The 21,480-nt window shown below is 49.4% G+C and overlaps 1 protein-coding gene across 1 annotated transcript; it reads left to right on the top strand.

The window, feature by feature from the left end:
- Window positions 1–260: 260 nt before the first annotated feature.
- On the top strand, window positions 261–20,160 carry HHEX (hematopoietically expressed homeobox). Its single transcript, XM_078593169.1, has 4 exons — window positions 261–1,241; window positions 14,405–14,583; window positions 17,250–17,300; window positions 18,132–20,160. Exons 1-4 carry the CDS (start codon window positions 740–742, stop codon window positions 18,282–18,284), a joined length of 885 nt encoding a protein of 294 aa, XP_078449295.1. The 5' UTR covers window positions 261–739; the 3' UTR covers window positions 18,285–20,160.
- The last annotated feature ends 1,320 nt before the right edge of the window (window positions 20,161–21,480 follow it).

Below are 21,480 nucleotides of genomic sequence, written 5' to 3'. Positions count from 1 at the left end.
GTCGTAGCCGTGGGTTGACAAACAAAAGGGCCGATAAAGATCGCCTTCGTTACAGCGCCCGCTATCCCATCGCCATTGTATGCGCGGGTCTGGCAGATATATGTCTAAGCCGTGTCACGACTCGCCACAATCGCGGGAGAAGTTCATCCCCGGATAGACAACTGGCTGGGGGGGTGGTGGTGGGAGGTGAGCAGCCGGAGGAGGAGGAGGAGAGTCGGGTGGAAGAAGAGGGGGGGGAGGAGGAGGGTGGTTCGGATTATGAAGCGCAGGCGAAATAAAAAATAAACATCAGCCAATAGAAGAAGGGGCGAGGGAGCAACTCTGCTGGTTGTTGGCTTTCTTTGCGAGGACGGAAGGAAACGAGCACATTCAACTCCGCCTCTGAGCGGCTGCGCGCGCGCGCGCGTTACAGAAGCAGCGCACCGCGACTTTGGTGGTGCCCCGCGCGCTCACAACAACCGCTGGCGCGCACGGCTCCTCGCTCGCTCGCTCGCCCGACGACGACAACAACAACACAGCCAACGGGGTGACGAGCTGGAGGAGGAGGCGGTGGTGGTGGTGAGTGTCAGAGCCAAGCGAGGTGAGGCGAGGAAGGAGAGTGGGTGGGTGGGGGGTGGGACGGGGAAGGATTTGACCCTCCGCCGGCTCCCATCCCGTCACCACCCGGGGCATCGTTCGCCCATCGCCAGTCGGGACGACTCCCCCCCCCCACACCCCCTCCCCGGGGTTGAGCACGGCCATGCAGTTCCCGCACGCGTCGCCTCCTCCCGCGCCGCTCCGCGTGCCGCTGTACGCGCCGACCCCGGTGCAGGTGGCCCACCCGACACCCTTCTTCATCGAGGACATCCTAAGACGCGACGGCGTGGGCTGCGCTAGCGGCGCCGACGAGCGCGCCAGGAGGCGTCCTTCCCAGCCGCCTCTGCCGCCGCTCCAGAGCTCGCCACCGGGGGCCCCGCCGGCCGCGGCCGCCACCCTGCACCCGTCTCCCAACTCGTCCTTCACGTCCGTGACGCCCGGCTACAGGAGCGCGCCCGTGACCTACGGCGAGATGACCGCCGTGTCGGGCCACCACGCGCACGCGGCCGCTGCCGCTGCTGCGGCCGCTGTGGCCGCCGGGTACCCCTCGCACGGGCAGCCGCTCGCCTACGCGGCCACCCTGGGCTTCCCGGGACACCTGTACCCGTACCCGCGCACGGCGCTCGAGTTCGGGCATCCCTTGCTGGGTCGGCACGACCACCTCGGTGAGTCTCGCCTAACCCCCCTTCCTCTCCCTCCCCCCCTCTCTCCGCCTCTCTCCCCTCCCGTGAGATCGAAACTACAACTCGACTATTATAGCTTTTTTTTGTTTAAAGCAGGTACAGCCCACTGAGCTATAATATGGATATTTTTCAGAAGCGACCTTGACCACAAACGATAGCTCAACGAAGTGGCTTATCACGTGGAAATGTTTCGCGGCAGCCAAACACTCTCAACGCGTGATGTTGATTCGAATTGTGGAGGGAAAAACCGGAGGAACCGGATATAAATCCGCGCGACCATGGGAAGAAAACGCAAACTCCGAATATACAGGCATCGTCAGGGTCGAGGTCGAACCCACGGCCACCTGTATACCAGGCGAGGTAGTTAACGTCTCACCATCGTGGCGCCGCGAGGAGAGCGCCTACGTACGAAATCGGAATCAGAACCTCCATTTAGACGGGAGGAGGAGTCTGATGAGCTATGAAGCTCTTTCGTCACAGATGCCCAGTATTTTTCACAGACGTCGAGTAAACGAAACCGGGAATGCACGTGCTTAGATGATGCTGCCACAGCGGTGGAAACACACCGGACTTGCAATCCACACAGAACGCGTGCAGCGGCCCGCGACTAACACATTAGATGCACCGAGCGTGTGAGATGGAGGGGTGTCGTTGGTAGTGTACGACAACCACCCTTTGAGCGGAGGATTTGAGCCTGGCGAGAGAGAACCTCGCTTGGGTCACCGCTGCGAGGTGTGGCCAGGCGATGGCAGTGCCGAGTGCTGATCCTCGTGTTGATGCTGCTGCTGTCCCCTTCGTTTGCGTGATGGGTTTTCTCCGCGATCTTAGGGGGGTTTCGTCCCACCACGAAGCCCCCAGACAGGAATGGGAATTGGCCAGAATATCGCCAGAGCGGTAGGAACCCGCCCTTGAAAGCGAGACTTAAGCCTCATGTAGATATTCTTAAGTACAGTATAATTTATACATATATACACAGTACTGTATATATATGCAGTATCATTACAACTGGTCCTGGGCCTCCCCTGGATAGTTAAACAGAACTGTGTCTATAAGTAAAATGTCGCTAAGAATGTATGCATGTATGTAGCATGTATGTAGCATGTATGTATGTAGCATGTATGTATGTAGCATGTATGTATGTAGCATGTATGTATGTAGCATGTATGTAGAACTCGTTCCGCAACTGGTAATCGGAGGTACGGGGAAGGACAAATGAACTAAACTAAACACACACTAAATAAGCTTTAAAGAAATTAGTTTTCAATCTCGATATGAAAGCGCATAGCTCCAGTGGCTTCCTAACATCAGAAGGAAGAGCGTTCCAGACGGCCGCAGAAGCCGCAAGGACACCGTGGCCGGTTCCTATTGGGATACGCCCGGCTACAGCTGACACCAGTGACGAATATCTGAATCGGTCCTGGTCCTCCCCTAAATAGACTCTGCTTCAAATGAGCACAAGGTGCAGTGGGTGTATACACATCGCCACTAGGGAGACAAAGGCGGTTGGGCGTGGTGCTGGCCACCCACCCCCTCGCCTTCATAGGTGCTCGCTATACGTTAATGATGTAAAATCTTTCTTTTAGCGTTCCATGTCGGAACTCTGTCGCCGATGGAGTCGTGGCGCGCTACGACTCACGGCGGATTTTGCTTCATTCCAATTAGCGCAGCTGGTGACGGATCTGTGATTGGATGAGTTGTCACGTGCAGCTCAGTTGTGGATCGATCACATTCCCGCGATTATAAGCTCATTGAGAAGGGTCATTGCCCGAAGCGTCGCCTCATTACTCGATACACTCTCTCCTTTGGCCACGGCGTTATTGACGGATGCGTTTTGGACGGCATCCGTCACGCGCAGCTTACTTAGACTTAGAACGAATTCATTGTGCGCTAAACGCATGCAATCGACCAGATGCATAGTATGTGTACTCGCGCGCGCGCGCGCGCGTGTGTGTGCGTCTTATTAGCGGGAGATAGCGGGGAGCGGTGGTGAAGCGGTTAGCGCGTTGCGCTACGAGCCCGTCGACCCGCTCACGGCCACTAACACCAGTGACGAATATCTGAATCGGTCCTGGGCCTCCCGGAAATGGACTCTGCTTCAAATGAGCACAAGGTGCGGTGGGTGTATACACATCGCCACTAGGGAGACAAAGGCGGTCGGGCGTGGTGCTGGCCACCCACCTCCTCGTGCACCGTGCAGGCCTTCATAGGTGCTCGCTATACGTTAATGATGTAAAATCTGCCTTTTCGCGTGTAGAGATAATATATCACCTTAAAAACAAACATCTAATTTTTCATTATCTTTTTTTAATTAACAAATTATATGACTTTGTTGCGTAAGTTTTGTAAGCGTGGTGGGACCGGATTGTCAACAGATGCAGTGATTTTTAGAGACGGTACTTATTTTAATTAGGCAATTAATTAGGCAATTAAAGTATCCGATGTTTTTATTTCATTGGTAGAGCCCATGCCGGTTTACCTTGGCATTGACTTTAAAGTCTCAATTCGCTATTACCTGGGTACAATTACATTTGCAGTCTAATTGGAAGATATTTATCCAATATTGTAAACACGGCCTTAATATAAAACAAAAACCTCTATAAACATTAATCCCGTCGGTTGTATCCCATCGGTGAAACTATAAATGCTGAAAATATTCTGCATTACATCTTATTGAGCTACATGACAGCATATTCGCTGTGATGGTGGAGTGCTGGCGCAGTGGTTAGCTGCACTGCGCTACGGGCCCGGTAGATTTGTGATTTTCCGGCCACGGCGAGTGGATGTCTCCAATCACCAAACACTCGACGGTGACCAGCAGAGTGAAGTATGGTCCACAAGAACCCCCCCCCCCCTCGTGGATCGACGGCAAGGCTTGTGAATCGGCCTTCATTCAACATCCAAGCAGTGGATTGAAAAAGGGATGTTCATCTTCTTAAAATATTACGATGTCATGTGTTTACAGTTAAGTAATATATATTGGTTTATCTTCTCACGCTGTTGTCCTTATACTCCGTAATGTGTCCGTATCACACTTTGTAACGTGGTGAGACTGAATGGGTTTTAAAGTACGGACGGTAATGCGAGGTGGTCGCATCTCTCTTAAATCATTATAATTATTATAATCGTTCGTAGTGGGATATATTGAGAGCACATATTCACGACCCGACGTGAGAGCCTTCCAATAGTAGCAAAGACAAAGATCCCCCGTATAGCCTTAACAGACTGTTAGGGCAAGTGCTGTTAGCGAGTGCCTACGAAGGTTGGAACAGTACACAAGAGGATGAGTGGCCAACACCACGCCCGGCCGCCTTTGTCTGCCCAGTAGCGATGTTTTTACACATCGCACCAGGTACTCATTTGAGACTGAGTCGACCTAGGGGAGGCCCAGAACCGGTTCAGATAATCGTCATTGATGTTGGCCGTGAGCGAGAATCGAACTCTGGTGGCTGGGTTGGTAGCGCAGCGTAGCGCTACCTGCTACACTACCTCTGCAATAGTGGCGGCACGGTAGGTACATATCTATATCTAAGATTGGTTTTATTGGTGTCAATAAGCCCGGCTGTTGATGGTGCAAAACATTGAAGTGACTGTGAAAACAGGAATCATATGTTGAATTCAGACAGCGGTTAACCGCCGCGATTGCCCTGTACCTAAATGGCGTGGACGATAAGTTCACGTGAATGCGGAACTCGGCGCGCGCTGGATGGCGGGTATCCAACTCATCTCGGGTGTTTCCACTTCTTGAGTTGAGGCAGCGTATCAAACAATGGGTCAGACGCGCATTCGTGTGCGTTCAGCCAGAAATGAAGGGAAATCTGAGCAAAAGTGACAATCTTTCCACGAATGCACACTGGGGTTACGAAGTTCAAATTGCGTGTTGCTGTTTCTTGGTATTGCGACTCTTTGGTGAGCGCACTGTGCTACGAACCCCGCGCCATAGGTTAGAATCCCCGGCCACAGCTCACTTCAATGGGTTAATGATTCCTACAACTATCCCCGAATGGGAACCGTCTATCTGTCGCGTCACTGACCTGAGCGGTGAAGTATGGCCAAACATCTCCCATGACCGATATTCAAAAGTGAATTGAAAAAACGGGCTTCTTCAATGTGCATTCATTTCAAGACTACAACTGCGGCAATGTAATTTAAATAACGTGGTCGTATACGGTCCACATTACGCACTTACATTTGCCTATTATATATATTTGATATGGTTATATTTTTTAATATTTCAACACGAGATGCCTGGCATGATTACCACAACTGGAAAACATAACATTCTAGTGAAACAGGGACTGGCCAAACCAACTCAGTTATGCCAGCCTCTTTTAAAATATATTGCTGCGACCCAGTGAGTCATGTACTGCTCAATACAGGACATGGTTTAGAGAGGTCTGCGTGTATCAGAATCAGAATATTTTTTTATCCAGGAGGAATCCTATGAGCTATAAAGCTCTTTTTAACGGCTGTCCAATTTAGGGTATTTGGCTGCTATAAATGTCCACGTGATAAGCCACTTCGTTGAGCTATCATTTGTGGCCTTGTCGTTTCTGAAAAAAAAGCTACGATATATAACTCAGTGGGCATTACCTGGTAAAATAGCTTTTAGTTCAGTTCGCACGGTTGTGATAGGAGGTAGAAGCGGCAGCGGCAGCTTTGAAATACCTTCATCCAGCCGTGGATTGATAAGGAGTGACAGTAAAATCATCCAATATGCAATCGTTCTTTTTTTTTCACACCACCCATTCATATTGATAAGTGAGCTATAGGGTTTTATTGTGTGCAATTCGCGCTAGCGGCGGTTGTAAAGTTTATATAAATTCATGGCTTTAAGACGGGTACAACACGGGTACGTTGCATGAAATATGATTTATTCTTCGAGGATGATTCAAATTGCACGCAAATAAGAATGCCACTGTGGCCGTGTTGCATTCAGGCGGCACGAATGAGAAACGATACCTCAACTCGCGGCCCTTAATCAAACAAGTGGTGGGAAATGTATCTCATCAATACACCCTTAAAGACGCTTCTCAATAAACAGTGGGTCATAGACACAGCAGCTATATGTATGTAACATCGCTACGCATAGGCAATGTAATACTATAAGTTACGTCTATATATGTTTTTAAAAAACCCACTCCAGTCATAATGATTGTAACATTACCAATCACAACACTATCCCCACAATCTGTTGCGGGTGGGTGGATGCAGTGGGGGTGTCATACGACCCAACACAATCATTATCGGTACAATCTGGGAGCGAGGGGGGTTGGTGGGTGGGTGGGTGGGTGTCGCAGGACTGGCTGGCATGTCACAACAGACCACGACGATGATGTGTATCCAGCGATAGGGTCGGCATTGCACGGCGCAAGACAACCATCCAATCCAGCAACTAACGGTCTCGCCGGGGCTCGGCTCACCGCTGCTTTCGCAACAACAGCAACAGCAGCAGAAACCACCAACCATCACCACCATCAGCCCAGTCCACAACCTCCCAGCCGTTTCTCTCTCTCTCCCCACCCCCACCTTCTTCCTCACCCCCCCCCCCTCGCCAACTCTACCACCACCACCACTCCAGGCACACACACACACAACACAATCAGAATACAGGAAGCCTTGAGCTCTCGATAGGAGTAAATCTGCTGGTAATGCTGCTCAAATGTTTTCCGGCACAAGGGCCGTGGGGCCGCGTGCGTGCGCGCGCCTGATTAGAGGCGGCGGTTTCCGCAATTCAGCCCAATGAAGGGAAACAATCGACGCCGGATAACCGAGTGAATTCTCTTTTGCGATGTTGATGGTGGTGATGATGATGGTGATGATGGTGGGGGGAGCGGTCGTGTAGCGGTTAGCGCGCTGCGCTACGAACCCCGGCGAACCGAGTTCGATTCCCGCACACGGCCACCAACAGCCAGTGACGATTATCTGAACCGATCCTGGGCATCCCCTAGGTCGACTCAGCCTCAAATGAGTACCTAGTGCGGTGTGTAAATTCATCGTCACTGGGGAGACAAAGGCGGCCTCGTGTGCTATGACGGCCTGTCATAAGTGCTCGCTAACAGCACTTGCCCCAACAGTCTGTTACAGGTTATACGGGGGGTCTGTGTCTTATCTCCTTTGTTTGTTGGTTGATGATCTCCGTTGGAAGTTGTGCAGGGTCACAAATAATAGCATCAGACTCGAGACATTTGTCAATAACTCTGAACGAAAGATGGTACGTACTTAAGAGAAGACGTTTCGGGAAATGTACCATGATATGATACGCTGCCGTTGAGGCAAATAGCCCTCCATCGCAAGTGAAGTAAGACCATTTGCTCTATGCTTGTATCTGCCATGCAGAAGGGTCATGGCTCGAAACGTCGCGTACTGTATATGTTGGTTCTCCTCAGGGGCAAGTGTTATTGTAGGCGCATGTGTCGAGTGCGCGCTGCGCAGAGAGCACATTAAATCACCTCTGCCTCCAAAGAAGCGCCGATAAGAATCAATTAATCGGCGGAGTGCTATGCATTATTTATATATTTGTAATCAAGTACAGTCGTTCATTGGGTTGCGAATACATTTTTCTTAATACAATCAAGTTGTAAGGAGGGTGCAAAGCCAACAGCAGGCCTCAAACTATTAGGCGAACGCGTTAATCTTATGAACACAATTTACATCTACAGTTAACGAATTAAAACGATAACATGTTACTTATATTTAACGCATTATATTTAATGAAGGTAAAATGTGCATTAAATAGTCGAACAATTGTAATGCAAAGGGATATTGAAATGTGTTTTAAACTATACAGTACGACATTCACGCCGAGTACAGACGACTGGATGACTATGATAAGCGAATTTCCAAAAGAGACCTCCGACCCCATGGCACGCCTCTTACTTGGTCATAAATGCATCTCATTGTGAGTATCGCTACCATATAGGAGCCCCGTTTGTAAGGCGATGAGGTCCCAAGTGTATACATGTGTTTTTTGTATAGTCGCTGAAAGGCTTCGATGTGCTTTCTCTCCGCTTTAGCGTCACACTCCTCCCAACAAAAACAACTATACTCGAGAAATGGGGACGTCCAAAATGCAATCATCACAGTTGAATTAAAGGATCAGAGGGAGTGTCCCTCCCCCCAAATACATTTAACCCTCATTAACTCCTAAGCCTCAATGTTTTGCTGACAAAGGCGAGTAGGCCGAAACGCACATTTTTTTTTCGCTTCAGTGACCGAATACAAATAATTTCTGTTGTGTAAAATCACCGATTTCATCGATGCGTGTTTCCTCATGCCGTGTATCGGTCACTGTGGCTACTCGGTCATACTTCACCACGCTGGTCAGTGCGGGTTTATATACTGGTGGGGGGGGGGGGGTAAGGCGTGGGAGATGGTGGAGGAGGAAACCGGTCTCGCTTTGCGACTCAAGTCACTGATGTTTACCGTGTGACCGATAATCACTGCTTACCGTGATCGATAATCACTGGTTACCGTGATCGATAATCGAACTCAGCTGCGTTCGTAGCGCAGTGCGCGAACCTTTGCGCGCCCCCCTCCCCTTCCCTCCCCAAATATTCATCTCAAATATTGTTGTGGATAGCGCGCTGGGAATTGCACGTTGCTATGGTTGTGGACAGATTTTACTCAGAAGACAACCAACCACTCTGATAAGTCAATCATTAGCGTCGCATACATTGAGAAGAGCGCAAACGCACAGCATTAAGGGGGGACGATACAATATATACGCCGTGTCTCTACGCATCAAACAACAAATGCCAAGCATTGCGTCTCGCACATCGCAAATCTGCCGCATCATTTCCGGCAGCATTGATTCAAGGTGATCAAAAGACAGCTCTGGACCGGTTTCGACAACAGAGTGTCTCATCAGCAGTAGCAGCAGCAGAGTCGGCGTCAATGTCCCTCCCATCTCGTTCGTTCGTTTCGCACTTCGCAGCGCCAAATCCTTTGATAACTTGCTGAATGTAATTCGTGATAATACAATTGTTAACGTCGCTCGATCCAGCGCTGCATAGTTTTCCCGGATTGAATCTGTTACGAATATATCTATTCACGTACTGCAATGGGAGCGGTTGAATAAATAAATACTCATAATATAGGTGTTTGGGTCAGATCGCGTTATTTATAAATGTGTTGTAACCCTCCACCACCCGACACGGCCAAATAGTAAAAAAATGTCTCACGTTTTTCAAAGGACAAAATAATTCACTTATTTAGCCCACCGGTGTGCTGAAGAGAGAATCAACAGCATTTTAAATTTGAGTAGTACGACGTTTCGCTGATAGTTACAATCAGCTTCATCGGGCAAGAATGTTGAAGCTCTCCTGTTGCTTCAAGGCGAGAGATAAATACTGTCATTAAATTCGACCTTTCGCTGTGGGCGACTGCTTGCATTGTGAACGACCTAAAGCTATACGAAAGTAAACTACATGATTTTTTATTTTACCAGATACGGCCCACTGAGCTATGTAAAAGCATCGCAGGGCGATGCAACGAATCGGTCCGTTCGCGATTCGACTAATCGTCGCGATTACATCCAACGATCGATTGTTATTCACCGTTGCGGCGAATGATGCGGCCACGAGTGGCTGATAAGGATCACTTGGAAAACTCACAACTTTTGACAGGACAAGCGACATCGTGAACCTAAGAACCGATATTGATCGACTCGTCGTGACAGCCGTCACAAATCCTGGACATCAGTGGACAAATAGCTTCAGAAACTCAGCGGATTCCTCCAGTGGGGGGTGATGGTGGGGGGGGTGTGATGGTGGTCGGGGGAGAGAAGTCTGTGAAGCTCTGGTTGGGGGGGGGTATATTGATCCACGGATCATCACCACCGCGATTGCGTGCGGCGAATTTATCCGTGACCCTGGCGAATGCTGGAAACTCGCCCTCGTCTCGCTTTGCTGCACCCAGCTACGACGTGACCGCTTCCCCTTCTCCAGCCACCCACTCACCAGCCGGTTTGTAATAAATAACGAGCATAGTCGCATCGGCGTGCGTGCGTGCGTGTTTGTTTATTTGTGGAGGGAGCCTCGTCTGGCGGAACATGCGTCACCCCCATTACCATTGCCGTGTATGCGAGCGGGAGCTATGTATTCAAGTTTAAAGTTTCAATTATTAGGTATAGCCCTGTGAGCCATGCGGCTCTTAAGTCGGGTGCAACCGCAACAAACAAAATATGAACACAGAACATCCCAAAGCGATTCGCAGCAGGAAACTCGTGGGCCGTGTCGTGAGTAAGTCGTAGATCAGTTAAGTCGGTCACGACCGCAGGCAACAGCAGCAACAGCAGCAACAGCAGCAGCAGCAGCGGTAATCCGCGGCGTTTGCAGAAACTGTGGTGGAACCCGATACGATGATGACCCCGACAAAACATGATAAAGGAGGAGGTGGTTGGTGGTGGTGTAGGACTGCGATATATCTCAAAGAAAACAGTCGTGCGCTCAGAGGATAAAAGTAGAGGAGGAAGCACCTGCAGGAAAAGCGGAAGCCGCGCGCCTGCAATTGCACGGGGGTGGGGGGGGGGGTACAGAAACGGAGTTGTCGCTCGCCAGAGCTGTCGTGTTCTGTGCTGCTTTTGCAATTCTCGAAACGTACAGTGACCACCAAAGGTGCTGATGATGCAGAGAGCGTGTGTCACCACCCTCACCACCCCCCCCCCCAGCTGTAGGTCGCAGTTTTAGATTGAGAGCGTGGTGTTAAATTTTTTGAGCTTCATTCGTCGTATGTGAACGCATGCGCGTTGAACTTTTTTCGCACCGTACGGTAGCCAACTGTTGCTAATCGGAGGCACGAGGAAGGACAACTGTACACACACAAAACATATTTGTTGCGCTTTGAAGAAGGGCCATTACCTGAAACGTCGCCTATTATATATTTTACTTTTAAGGCCACAGTGTTTTTGGTGATCGTGTTGAGTTGCTTTCATTTGTGTTATGTGTTTATGTATCTTGCATGTACCGTATCGTATGGTGCTCAGTTTGGAATATTGCATGCTGCATTCCATAGATAGTTTGCCGATGTGTATATTGTTGTTATTATAATTCACGTTGAAATAATGCACGGGTCTCTGATGAAACCACAGCTATGTGTTTTCGTATCGCGATTGTTAACAGCAACATAATGTACTTGTAGGTGTAAAAGTTACACATTTTTTAAATCCTTTATTATTAAATCCTTTATATTAAGTTCGCATGCTTGCTTGCTTGCGTGCTTGCTTGCGTGCTTGCTTGCTTACGACCGTGCAAATCTTTCGGTCGTTTTTTAACCCACTTTCCGTGATCCAATCGAGCTGACATTTTCCGCACAGACTCGTTGTGCGTGACAATTAATGTTCGTGAAAAAAAAATTCCCAAAATTTTACACTTTTTAGGCAAAAAAAATATATTTTACATATATTCAAATAGAACTCATTCTTGGCTTTGGCTGAACGTCACAGTATAAGAGCCCAGAGCGTAACCCCTCCACAGGCCGTGGCGGAGTAGCGCAGTTGGTAGCGCCCTCGCTTCCCATGCCAAAGGTCGCGGGATCGATCCCCGCGTCCTCCACAGGCGAATGTATTTTAAAATCCTTTATATTAAGTTCGCTGCCACGCATATAAAGGATTTATAGTGGAAAAACTTTTTTTTTACGGGTTATACTTATATTCGGTCATGAAATGGTCTACTTAAAAATAATAATGCATGAAGCGCGTTATGTATATGAACTTATTTCGCACCGTACGTAGCCAACCGTGCTAAGAGCGGGGGAAGGACAACAAACTAAACACAAAAAGCAGTTCTGAAGAAATAACTTTTCAATTGAGAAAAGTCCACAGCTCCAGTGGCGTCCTGACATCGGAAGGAAAGAGCGTTGATTGCCCTGCAACGAGAGTAACACCAACAACAACAACAACTTTAATGGTCCATTTCGATTTAAAGCTTTGGTGACTGCAGGGATTCATCTTCTTGGTTCTTTCGGTAAAGTCACGTAGAAGGGAAATAATAAATAATAAATAATAATAAAAAGACGCTGTCTTCCCGACAGACCTGTTCTTCACCTGAGGACGGCTGCTTGCGTTGTGGCCGAAACGTCGTGAGAATTATTTTATTATGTTTTATTTTTATTATTTTATTATTTCCCTTCTACGTGACTTTACCGAAAGAACCAAGAAGGTTTAATGGTCGATGTTAATCCACTACAGTGCAAGTTACAGGGTAACATACCCACCTTTCACCGTATGATTCGTGGGGGGTTGGCGGATGGGGGGGGGGGAGGGCCTTGTTGATTGGACCATACTTCACCACGCTGGTCAGTGCCAGTTGGTGAAAGAACGTGTTGGGGTCCCAGGCCCGGTTTGAGATCTCACTTCTGACCGCGGGGGCTCTATGATCCCTGGCTAGGAAAGCGACGAGCAACTTGTGATACCGGGTTCATAGCATGGCGCACTCAAGAACAACCACTGATGATGACTACTCTTAGTTCTTTCGGTAAAGTCACGTAGGTAGAACTGATGATGACACCCGCTCCACCCACGAGGACTACCACGGGCAGAGATACAAACAGATTATATAAGTCCCGCATCCCGTTTGCAAATCCACAGGGCCGGGTCAAAGCCTCCCACGCGTTATCGGCATAGCTTTTGACCACTCTTGCCCACAATTCACAGCAAACGCCCCCGCCTCTACTACATACCAAAGACAAAGATCCCCCCCCGTTGTAGCCTTAAACGACTGCTAGGGCAAGTGCTGTTAGCGAGCACCTATGAAGGCCGGCACGGCACACGAGGTGGTTGGGTGGTCAACACCACGCTATGTTTTACACACTCGTTCGAGGCTGAGTCGACCTAGGGGAGGCCCAGGACCGGTTCAAATAATCATCACTGATGTTGGCCGTGAGCGGGATTCGAATTCGAGTCGCCGGGTTCGTAGCGCAGCGCGCTAACCGCTACACCACCGCTCCCCCTACGTGCCATATACATTATACACGCTATACTACACTTAGGTATATACAGCGTGCTTCAAAGAAATGTGAACACTTCTGAGAATTTGCAACAATACCACAAGAAATGTGCCTCCGGGCTCTGGAGACCATCTGGATAAGATTCCAGGCACGTGTTGATAATGATGACGAACAATTGGAGACTCTGACTTTTTGAACTGTTATCCGTTCTTTTACGTTAAAAACGATGGTCCCATACAAGTTGAACACGTAGGTTTTCGCGACCAATATCATCCATAATAGAGTTTTTTTTCGGTTAGATCGCGTAAATATCTAAGTGTTAACATTATTTTGAATCACACTGTACCCAAACGTCTCGCATTCGCGTGCGTTGCTGCGCCTATCATACTCTTTGGTTCCTTCCAGTCACGAAAACTCCAAATCTAGAATTGCTGCGGCTCTTGAAATAGTGCTGAGTTGTTTCCCGAATTGGAACTAAATTGGCTCTTCTCGTTATTTTGGTTAACCGACCCCTCGTATATAAACTACACACGTGTGGTGCTTCATATATCTGCGGTGTTCATATATCGGTGTGCTCACTTTCGTGGATGCAGTATAATAAGCACTCTGATCGACAATTACGTTTAATCATTCATAAACTGTGGTATGCGTGAACAACTTTATTAAGACTCACCGTGTCATCGTATACAGTTAGCGAGTACCTATTAAGGCACACTCAGAGGTAGTGTGAGCACACACCCGATCGCCTTTGTGTGTTAATCATTACAAAGGCCCCCCGTGTAGCCTTCACAGACATTTAGGGCAAGTGTTGTTAGCAAGCACCTATGGAGGCCGGCACAGCACACGAGGGGGTGGGTGCATTACAAAGACAAAGATCCCCCGTATAGCCTTAACAGACTGTTGGTGGCAAGTGCTGTTAGAGAGCACCTATGAAGGCCGGCACGGCATGCGAGGGGGTGGGTGACCAACACCACGCCCGGCCGCCTTTGCCTCTCCAGTGGCGATGTTTGCACACCGCACCAGCTACTCATTTTTAGGCTAAGTCGACCTAGGGGAGGCCCAGGACCAGGTTCAAATAATCGTCACTGGGTGTTGGCCGTGATCGGGAATGGAACCCGCGTCGCCGGGTTCGTAGCGCAGCGTAGCGTTGACCGCTGCACGACCGCTACAGAGTCTTCTGTAACTCCCGCGTGGCGTTGCAGGCAAACCGCTGCTGTGGGCTCCCTTTCTGCCACGGCCAGCACACAAGCGCAAGGGCGGCCAGGTGCGCTTCAGCAGCGAGCAGACCGTGGAGCTGGAGCGCAAGTTCGAGCGGCAGAAGTACCTCTCCCCCGGCGAACGCAAGGGCCTGGCCAAGCTGCTGCAGCTCAGCGAGCGACAGGTGAGGGGCGGGGAAGGGGAGAGGTGGAGGGAGGGGAGAAGCGGTGGTGGCTGTTGGTATCCGCGGGTTTTGCCGATGTTGTTACCCCGTCGCTACGTTCGGAACAGGACGCAGCGTGCGTGGCGTTTACACGAATCGATTCGCGCGTTGGAAGATCGCGGACGTCCCAAACGTCGCACGCCTCCCCCCCCCTCCCTCCCGGCGTTGACATTCCTCCTCGAAGACACAGCCGTCGGCATCGACCCCAACGGGACGTCAACATGCACCCCCAAATTATGGAGCCATGTTGTGAAATCCATAGAGACACGTGGATATACTTGGAGAACCGTAGAGAGAGAGAGAACCAATGGGGATGCATTAAAGACAAGCCACACAGTGCGATTGTGGCCATGCAACCCAAACTTACGGTAAACTCGCTGTAGTTTGCGCTCCTACGACAGAGCAGGAGCAGCCACAGTGCGCCAACTCTCGCCTGAAGCCCTCTCGTCGTCGCTAGCGGGCATCAACATTGCCATTCAGCTCCTGGACCATGTTGCTGCCATCGTACGCAAGGACAGAGTGGAATGTGTACGCATATATTTATATATGTCCCACTTAAGGCCACGCAGCGTTATCGTTGGCGAATGTGTTTGGTTTGTTGTTGTTTGTGTTACATGTGCGGAGCGGTAGTGTAGCGTTTAGCACGCTGTGCTATGAAGCCGGCGACATGAGTTCGATTCCTGCTCGTGGCCAACACCAGTGACAATTACCTGAACCAGCCCTGGGCCTCTCCTAGGTCAAATAAGTACCTGGTGTAGCGGTGTGTAAACATCGCCACTGGGGAGACTAATGGGACCGGGCATGGTGCTGGCCACCTACCCCCTCGTGTACTGTGCCCGTCTTCATAGGTGCTCACTAATGACACTTGCCCCAACAGTCTGTTCAGGCTACACGGGGGGTCTTTGTCTTTTGTGCACCACTGCCAACGCAACAGCAGCATCAATTGGCAAATCATGTGTTTGATGTGGACGTGGATCTGACTGGGTTAGGGGGAAGCCTGCTACTGCTGCTGCTGCACTGGAGCTTGTCGTGGGTTATCACTGCAACGCAGTTTTTTATGATTTGCTGCCGAGGGCTTCGGCGCGTGTCCCACCCTTGTTATTTTCTCACGGGAAACAAGAAGTTAACAATGCCTCTTTGAGCGAGTGTCGGTTCTTGCTTGAGTTTGTCAACAAGCCGACTTCCCGCGTTAGGGTGATCCGTACCTGTGCGTGCCAATGCCCGCCGCATTTGCAGCGGCGCCTTTTGACAATCCACTGCTGCGTGAGGGTCTCGTTACGAGCACACTACATTACGCTGGTCAGCGCGCGGGTTGGGGAAGGCCGGAGGAGGGCGTAGACGTGAGAGCACGGGAGTGCGGTGAAGTGTGCGGTAAACTACTCGCGGTGCTGGATATTGATGCACTGCACTCTGGTGACTGCCACGTCGCCTTTCGCAACCTGTCATGCGCAGTGGATCGCCCATCCCACCACTTCAGAGGCTCCAACCCGCTTAGCTACTGAGATCTTGACGAGGTCACTGGTGCATTCTGGGTGATTTGGTCATATTTAATGCACGCACAGTCCAGTTACAAAGGATTACGAGGGATTGCATTTGAAGTTGTTGCACTCAGGCTTCGGGCTTCTTTCACTCGTAATCCACTGCCGCGGATCGCAGACGTGTGCATCTGTCATAGTTGGAGAGAGAACTCTGCAGTGGGCGAGCGGTGACACAGCAGTTTGCGCGCTTGCTCTGCAAATCTAGAGACCGGAGTTACTGTCCTGGCCACTGGAACAACAAAACATGGCGGTCGACATCTTAACCGGTTCCGACCCGATTTTCCGTCCGTCACCAGCACGCACTGACCAGCGTGGTGAAGTATGGTCAAAATAACCCCATGACCGAAAGGCGTGGGGGCGTCTTCATTCAGCAGTGGATCAATCAAAGACAGCAACGCAAAACCTCCATTTTAAGTTGATACGATGTTGTTTACATGGGGGGGGGGGTTGTTTACCAATCATCAGGCAAGTGCAACGCGTAAAAAAATACTTTTGAATTCGAAAAATATTGGTAAACATTGAAAAAGGCGTATCGTGAAAGAGCATGCAAATATCGAGTTGTATGTACAGTTAAAGACGAAAGGTCTCCCGTATAGCCTTAACAGACTTTTGGGTCAAGTGCTGTTCGCTAGCACCTATGAAGGCAGGAATGGTGGCACACGAGGTTTTAGGTGACCAGAACCACGCCCGGTCACCTTTACCTTCCTAATGGCGATGATTAGACACCACACCAGGTACTTATTTGAGGCTGAGTCGACCTAGGGGAGGCCCAGGACCGATTCTGATATCCTTCACTGGTGTTGGCCACGAGCCGGAATCGAACTCATTTTCGCCGGGTTCGTAGCACGGCGCGCCAGCCGCTACGCCGCCGCCACTTCATATACGGTGCACGCATAGCTACAGTGCACACGTGCACAAGTGTCCGCTCACGGAATGCGTGTGCGCGTGTGTGTGTGCGCGTGTGTGTATGTGCGCGTGTGTGTGTGTGTGTGCGCGTGGGTGTGTGCGCGTGTGTGTGTGCGCGCGTGTGTGTGTGTGTGCGTGTGCTTGTGTGTGTGCGTGTGTGTGTGTGTGCGCGAACGAATGCAGGTGAAGACCTGGTTTCAAAACAGGAGGGCGAAGTGGCGGAGACTCAAGCAGGTGAGAGTCTCGGCGACTCGCCTCTTTACGAGCAGTCTCCTCCTCCTCCTACGTTTGCTCCGCTCTCTTCTTTTCTTTACTGGAACGCATTTAGGAGGCAGTAAAACAAACGGATTGTGGGCGGGCGAATGAAATGAATAATAAAATAGTACACATGACACATTTTACAAGTCGGCGTCGATGCTTCTTAAAATGGCTTATATGGACCGTATAACGTCGTACGTGTGTACGCACGGACGGGCCCCACGCCGTGTTAGGTCACGCGGGGTTTGGCCATACTTCCCCCATGCTGGTCAGTGTGGGTTGATGAAGAGGGGGTGGGAGTCAGATAGCACTCCAGGCCCTCTTGATGTTAGCTGTGGCTGGGGAGCGAACAGAAGTTGCGGGATTTGTGATCATTAACACCACGTGATCCCTCTAACCACACGTGTTCAATATAATTGCGAGCTCAATCTGAACTGTGTATACTCTGGTCGTGCACACACTAAACACGTCCTTTTTATAAACAAGTGTTCTCTTTCGACAAGTGCTCCCTCTAACCACGTGCTCAATCAAGCCATGTGCTGCTCACTCTTACCACGTGCTCTGAACCCTGACCACGTGCTCAATAAAGCCACGTGCTCTCTCTGAACACATGCTCACTCCACGTGCTCAATCAAGCCATGTGCTGCTCACTCTAACCACGTGCTCACTAACCACGTGCTCTGAACCCTAACCACGTGCTCAATAAAGCCACGTGCTCTCTCTGAACACATGCTCACTCTACGTGCTCAATCAAGCCATGTGCTCACGTGCTCGCAATGAACACGCCCTCGATCTCATCTTCACCAGGAACTCCCGTCAGACGGCAAAGTGGAGTCTGGAGATTCCGGAGCCAGAGCCGATCCCTGCGGGCCCCCCTCGGACTGCAGTCGCTCCGACAGCCCCCCCACCGTCTCCTCTGACGATAGCGACGAAGATGTGGACGTGGATGAACCCAACTAAGGAGTGGCTCCACTCACCGCCCTTCCCATCACACCCCCCTCTACAACCAAATTGTCATTTGGCTCCCACCATCACCACCATCACCACCACCAGCAACCACCCTGCACCCCTGAGCTAAACCATGGACTCACGTTGGAAGGTATAATTCATGGTATTGTATTGTTGGAGCCACTGTGTTGTACCACTGGCCCGGCAGCGTACCAATGACGGCATCTCGTGCACATACGAAACCTCGTACGCTTATTGGAACGAAGAGGTACAACCAAGAGGTGACACGCAGCACGCGCTGGGAATTTCTAGGAACACGTCAATTGAAATGTGGCAGAAACAAATATTGTGCAGAGCTACGGAGATCGGGGCTTCTCAAGACTCGACTCCTCGCGACCCAAATGCCCACGCCTCATTATTGCTGAACATCAATGCCATGTGAGGTATAAATAACAACAAACTCAACACGTTCGTCAATAACTCCGTGGCCTAACAAGGAAGCGTGTATAATGGGTTAGGTTTCGGGCAATGGCCCTTCTTCATGAGCTATACATATATATTTCCTTTTAAGGCCACGCTGGCATGGACAAATGTGTTGAGTTTTATTTGTATTATTATTTACGCTTGTGCACCACTGCTGACGCAGTATCCGCCGTGTACAGCAAATAGTTTTTTTTTTTATAACGATTGAGCATTATTGAGTATGCGCGATGTTTGCTGCTGTAACCCACCTAACGTGTTCGTGGGAGAGTCCCTGCGCGTGTAAAGTGCGGACAGTGTTAAAGGAACCTCTCCTTTTTGCTTTTGTGCCTGCATCTCTTTCGCACAAAGTCGTCGGGGGGAGAGGATGAACCCGGTTCGATTGGGGCAATCACGTGTTGCTCCTCTCGAGCGCTTTTGTCGTGCTGTTTCATTCAATATTCCATAGCATTAAGCACCAACTTTATATGTACGGGGTTGATTTAATTGTTGTTTATTATTATAGTAATTATTACTATTTGTCGTTGGCCTGTACATTGCGTTGTACATTTACACGGTCGATGCATGCAGCATTTTCGTCTCGTCTCACACATTCTGATCACTTTCAGGTTCCGCCGAGTGTCTAGCATTGCCCATTCAAGCCTTTTACATTAAATGTACAATGCGCAGCCCTTTCGTTAATCCACTGCTAGATGAGAGCCTCTGTGGGCCCTGAGGGTTGTTGACCCACATATGGGCCTCCCTGAGGTCAACTCGGCCTTAGACGAGTACCATGTGTAAACTCGTGCAGTGTGTAAACATGAGCACTGGGGAGACAAAGGCGGAAGAGCATGGTGTAGGCGACCAGCCCATTCGTGCTGCGTGCCAGCACTTGCCCCAACAGTCTGTCCAGGCTGTACAGGGGATCATTATCCATGACAACCTATCACCACGTTTGTACGTGCGGGTTGGAGTAGGTGGGTGGGCATAGACACAGGATATAGTGCAGTACAACAATGTGCCGCTCCACAATGTCGCGTCGCCTATAGCACCTGCTTATGCATAGGCGGTCACCCATCAAAGCAATATTCAGGCTCAAACCCTGCTTAGCTTCCGAGATCAGGTACATTCCGTGTGACTTGTTCCAAAACTTATCTTCTATTACACATAGAGGGTAGCCCAATGGTCAGGACACATAGGGAGGTTTAATTTATTTCAACACAGGCATCCAAACATTTTACTTGCGTATTATTTAAGTTAATATTTTATCGTTTAACATTATTCATATCGATTTTTCTTCTCCGTACTGTTGGGTCAACTGAAATTCGTTGTTTACAAAAACTCGACCAAGAACCCGGAGTGAATTGAGACAAAACATAATTGATGAATGTTGAAAGATTACACGCCTGTAATCTTTGGGGGGGGGGGGGGGGTGGGGAAAGACCTACGTTCACTTCAAACGAGAATCGTATTCATCGTGCATTAATGTTAATGGCAGTCTTTAGAACCCCGTGTAATTTGTTTAAATAATTATAATAACAACCCTACACGTGTCCTGACTTTTGGACCACCCTGGAGAACACTTCGCAGAGACAAATAAAAACGTGTACAGGGACTCCTCTACTTATGAACGAGTTAGGTTCCAGAGGTCTGTTCGAAAATCGATTTGTTCGTTAGTCCAACTTTACCCCTGTCGATTCCAAACATGTTATACGCCATGTACACTCAACACGGGGAATGGCTTTTCGTTGTATAATTTCCTGTAGATGCCCCTGGCTCTTCATGTTCTACAGATGTAGATGCCACTGGTTCTTCATGTTCTACAGATGTAGATGCCACTGGCTCTTCATCTTCTACAGATGTAGATGCCACCACCGCCATCTATTTCGTGGTGGTTGAACTTACGACTCTCAGACCGAACAGGCAACTGGACATACGGACAGGTTTGTTCGTATCTCTGAAAGTTCGTAAGTCGAATGTTTGTAAGTAGAAGAGTCCCTGTACTGTCTAGGCGACCGTGGGACGTCTCCAACGTTTTGACACAATTCTCAAATGTTCAGGCGATGTGTAATTTTCAGGTAGTGTTGATGGATGTTCAGGTAGCCTGTATGGGCTGTTATTGAACAGCTTGAATGTTTATGGGTTTTTGTGTATGAACTGTGTGATAAATTGACCAGACGGAGAATTGTCGTGCAACATTTTCTCCAATCGAAGACACCGGTGGTATAAAACTACGAGCTATGAATGGGTTTCCGTTTTGTTATAAAAATCCGTTTTTTTTGTTTTAAATGTGTACAGTTTATGTGTTGTGTATATGTACATTCGTAATTAAACTAACACAGTACAGTACGAATTTGTTGTACTGTAACGATGATGAGATATAATTTACCCTATGGTGCGGAACTTGAGCAATCATCTGGTTTGGGGCGTGGGTATAGCAAATGGCTGTGAGTTTCAACGCGTGACGAATATGAGCCGACACTGAAGAGGTTTTATTTCCAAACAAACGTGGATATTTTAAGACAGTTTAAACCACGTGCGTTATTGACATCATCGGGCACTCTACACGCACCCGTTCGCTATCACCGCAACTCCAAAACATGTAGATCAGTGGTTCTTAACCTGGGTTCGATCGAACCCCAGGGGTTCGGTGAGTCAGTCTCAGGGGTTCGGCGGAGGTTAAGACACACACCCGACTCATATGATTGTGCACCAATAAAACATGTTTTGAATTTGAAAAAATCACATT

Source organism: Lampetra planeri, chromosome 4, assembly GCF_965212315.1.
Source record: "Lampetra planeri chromosome 4, kcLamPlan1.2.h2, whole genome shotgun sequence".
NCBI classification, from domain to species: Eukaryota; Metazoa; Chordata; class Hyperoartia; order Petromyzontiformes; family Petromyzontidae; genus Lampetra; species Lampetra planeri.
The sequence above is the reverse complement of the archived record's forward strand: the minus strand, read 5'-3'. Positions and strand labels throughout refer to the sequence as shown.

Bases quoted from the DNA above. Each gene is read 5' to 3' on its own strand.
- HHEX (XM_078593169.1), top strand. From the start codon at position 740: ATGCAGTTCCCGCACGCGTCGCCTCCTCCCGCGCCGCTCCGCGTGCCG. The intron at 14,584-17,249 runs GTGAGGGGCGGG...GAACGAATGCAG, and splicing joins TGCAGCTCAGCGAGCGACAG to GTGAAGACCTGGTTTCAAAA. The intron at 17,301-18,131 runs GTGAGAGTCTCG...CATCTTCACCAG, and splicing joins AGTGGCGGAGACTCAAGCAG to GAACTCCCGTCAGACGGCAA.